The sequence below is a fragment of the Netta rufina genome (assembly GCF_964035555.1).
Source record: "Netta rufina genome assembly, chromosome: 1".
NCBI lineage: Eukaryota > Metazoa > Chordata > Aves > Anseriformes > Anatidae > Netta > Netta rufina.
The window spans coordinates 469,432-473,225 of NC_140123.1; the positions used below are offsets into that span (position 1 = coordinate 469,432).

At 50.2% G+C, this 3,794-nt stretch overlaps 1 protein-coding gene across 1 annotated transcript; it reads left to right on the top strand.

Moving 5' to 3' along the window:
* Positions 1 to 2,012: 2,012 nt before the first annotated feature.
* LOC311220404 (olfactory receptor OR51C1-like) lies at positions 2,013 to 2,972 on the top strand (the record flags this gene model as incomplete). The annotated part of the gene is made up of 1 exon (XM_084303918.1): positions 2,013 to 2,972. One exon carries the CDS (start codon positions 2,013 to 2,015, stop codon positions 2,970 to 2,972), a length of 960 nt encoding a protein of 319 aa, XP_084160044.1.
* Between the last annotated feature and the right edge of the window lie 822 nt (positions 2,973 to 3,794).

Here is a 3,794-nt window from a genome sequence, read left to right on the forward strand (position 1 = left end):
CAGTGCAGAGGCATGGCTCGTGTGTCTCACCAAGAACAGAAATAAAAGGAGGGTGGGAGGAGCAGAGGAGGGATATTCCTTCCTCAGCCTCAGCATGGAGTAGTCAGGCTGAACAGGGTGAAGCTGGAGGGACATGGGGGGGGGGGAGAGGATGGGATGCCCAGGCTCCGGGGTGGTCTGCACCTCTGTGGATGGAGGAATGATCCACAGCACAGAAGTCCCCCTCTGTGCTGTGATGCTAGCTGGTAAGGAAAGCCATTCTTTTTGCAGTTTTATTAATATTCTTTCAGGCAAGAGCACTTGATGATACACGGAGTGAGAAGCATAACCTTTTTTTTTTTTTTCCTGATAGTCTGAAGCACATTTACAGATTATGAAGATGAGGAACTTGTTCAGGTCTGAAAACCAAAATTCAAGTACCTAAATCTGTATTTTCATGTTGAAGATAACTAGAGCACCCTGGAAAGCTGTCTGCTAATTGAGCTTATCAAGCTAATTATTTAGCTGGCAAAGTAAAGAGTGGAGGCACAGATGTCTGGAGCTTTGTCTGAGAAGTGGGGCAGTTGGCAATAGATTAATTCCATTTTTCATGGCACATTAATGAATTTAGCCACATGCCCTCCAATTAAACAATGCCATGTTCCTTGTTTACATAGGCACATGGAGTGTGAATTCCTTTAGTGCTGAGTGCTGGAAAAGTTTGACTTCCTTGTCAGCTGTTGCAGCCCCTGAAAAGAGCAGCAGACAAACCAATCAAAGCATCTGCATAGGCTGGAGGAATGTTTTACAGCGTTTTGTTTTACCTGCAGCTCCAAAAGGTGCAGACCCTGTAGCCTGAGTTTAAGCCCTTTCAGCACTGCACTGCTTTTGTGAGTTGTGCTTCACAGAGCTCTGCATTTCCCCGAGGAATCTGTGGGCTGTGGCTCGGAAGCACTGTGCTGACAGCTCTGCAGCAGAAGAGAGCTCTCTTTGAGGGAGCATTGCTTAATCCTACCCATAACTAGCTGTAAAAACAACATTCCTGCTAAGAACTACAGTTTCTGTATATATTACTAACACACACATCAGCTGAAATACCCATCACTCTGAGTAGTTTGATGGGCTGTCACTGAGAGCTGCAGTAATGACAACAAAGACTAGAATAGTAAATAATCTCTGAAGCGAAGGGAAATGGTGATGTTTTAAATTCACCAGTGCTGTAACAAAGTTAGACTTAAGGGAGTGACCATGTCCCCTTGGGGGTCAGAGCGGGTGACAGATGAATTTCAGTAATTGCTCCCATTTCTGTACCTCCCAGAAACGGGGGTGAAGGACTCACAGAAGCACCGAATGCTTTGGGTTGGAAGTGGCCTTACAGCCCACCCAGTCCCCCCCATGGGCAGGGGCCCCTCCTGCCTGCCCAGGCTGCCCAAACTCCATCCAGCCTGGCCTTGAACTTAATGCAGGAGCCCATCCCCATCCTGTCAAGTGCCGTACAGCCATAAAACGGAGGAAATTGCAGCCTTTCCCCTTCCCCTTCAGCTTACAGGTGGGATGAGGATCATGAAGGGTGCAGGTGGAGGACAGGAGGACAAGCAAACTGCGACTGCCACGAGCTCTGCCATGGTGAAAGCTCAGCAGTGGGGTCTCTGACCCCACACAGAGAGCCCCAGAGGGACCTGGTGGAGCTGGAGAGTGGGGCTTGTGTGCCCTGTGTGGCCTGGAGACTGGGAGGAGAGGCTGCAGCAATGTCCTGGGAGGGATGCAGCCCTGGTGTGACAAATAAATGTCATTATCTCCTGTACAGGTGAGGAGCCTGGGGGAAACAGGAACAAGGGCTGTACCAGCACTGCCACATGCTAATCGCTGCTCTTGCACATCTTCAAGGAAGAGAGAAGAAATGAGATCTTCACGACAATCCCTCACACTGTGTCTGGCCAGTGGTTTGTCCTCATTGCTCTGTGAAATTTAAACCTGCTCCACCTTTGAGTCGTTTATGGGAAAGGGTCCCGTGGCCCATGCCCAGGGCGAGCATGTCCCCGGGGAACAGCAGCCATGTCCTGGCTTTCCTGCTGGCAGGCATCCCTGGGATGGCTCGTTTCCACCGCTGGGTTTTCATTCCTTTTGGTCTGATGTATCTGATTGCAATGCTGGGAAATGGCATCATCCTGCTGGTTGTGAGAGCCCATCACAGCCTCCACGAGCCCATGTACTATTTCCTTTCGATGCTGGCCACCACAGACCTGGGCCTGACTCTGTCCACCCTGCCCACCGTGCTGTGTGTCTTTTGGTTCCACGCCAGAGAGATCAGCTTCCCTGTCTGCCTCACCCAGATGTTCTTCATCCACGCCTTCTCCTTCATGGAGTCCTCAGTGCTTCTGGCCATGGCCTTTGATCGCTACGTGGCCGTCTGCTTCCCGCTGAGGTACTCCTCCATCCTCACTGGGGCCAGGATTGCGAAGATTGGGGTGGGGATCATTGCCCGATGCACTCTGGCACTGCTTCCATTAATCTGCCTTCTTACACGGCTGCCTTTCTGCAGGTCCCATGTGCTTTCTCACCCCTATTGCCTGCACCAGGACATGATACAGCTGGCATGCACAGATGCCACCTTGAACAGCCTCTATGGCTTAACCCTGGTGTCGATGGTGATCCTAGACTCGCTGCTCATCGCCTTCTCCTACGCCATGATCATTAGGGCCGTGCTGGGCATCACCTCCAGAGAGGAGCAGGCCAGAGCCCTCAACACTTGTGTCTCTCACTTCTGTGCTGTCCTCATCTTCTACATCCCTTTGGCTGGCCTCTCCATTATACACCGGTACGGGAAGAACGCTGCACCCATTAGCCACACTCTCATGGCCAATGTCTACCTTTTTGTCCCTCCCGTGTTGAACCCCATTCTCTACAGCATGAAAAACAAGGCCATTCGCAGGGGCCTCCTCAGGCTCCTGTGTCGAAGAGCGGCCTGGCCTGGCCATGGCTGGAGGCATTAAGAGGGACATTTGCCCACACAAAATGCCCAGAAAAAATGCCAGGTCAAACATAAGAAGGATTTAAGAGAACTTAAATGTAACAGGAAGAGCACCTTGCAAATAATGCTGACAGCTGAATGCCGAATGCATCCACAGCAGGAATTCAGCCGGGAAGTGGGTGGACTGCTTGGTGACCAAGGTGGGCTTCATAGCAGGCAGCTTAGAAGCTCTAGATTAGTTTGAAAGTGGCATGGAGGAGAGATTACACCAAATAAGTATCAGTGAATTATCCTCCCAGGACCAGGTGTTGCTCACCTGAATCCGGAAGGAACTTGGATGTGAAACTGCAGAACTGCCAGGCAGGATGCGTGACTATTTCAAATGGCCATGATGCTGGAGAACGGGCAGTGATCCCTTTTACTCTACCTGCATAAAGGGGCTTCACTGGGTTCCTGAGACCTACTGACCAGGGGGGGCAATTTCTGTTCCTGGCTGAGATAAAGAATAAGGTCATTAAGCATATTGGTAAATACAACTGAGTGAAATGCTTGCAGAATCAGCCAGGCTACTACAATGGGAAATCCTACCACAGCATCTAGGCTTCTGTGAGGGTTGCTCCAGCTGGAGGGATCTCGTGGATGTAATGCACCTGGATGTCTCCAAAAACTTTGACTAAATAAAATTACTTTGTAAGGGAAGTGGAAGAAACCCTCTTCTATGGGAAGCTGATTAAATTAAAGGTTCATTATTTTCAGCCCAGAGAAGAGTCAGCAGTGGCTTTCCCAAAGGATGCCTCCTAGGGCTCATTTTATTCCACATTTTCATCATCCTGGACAAAGGAGT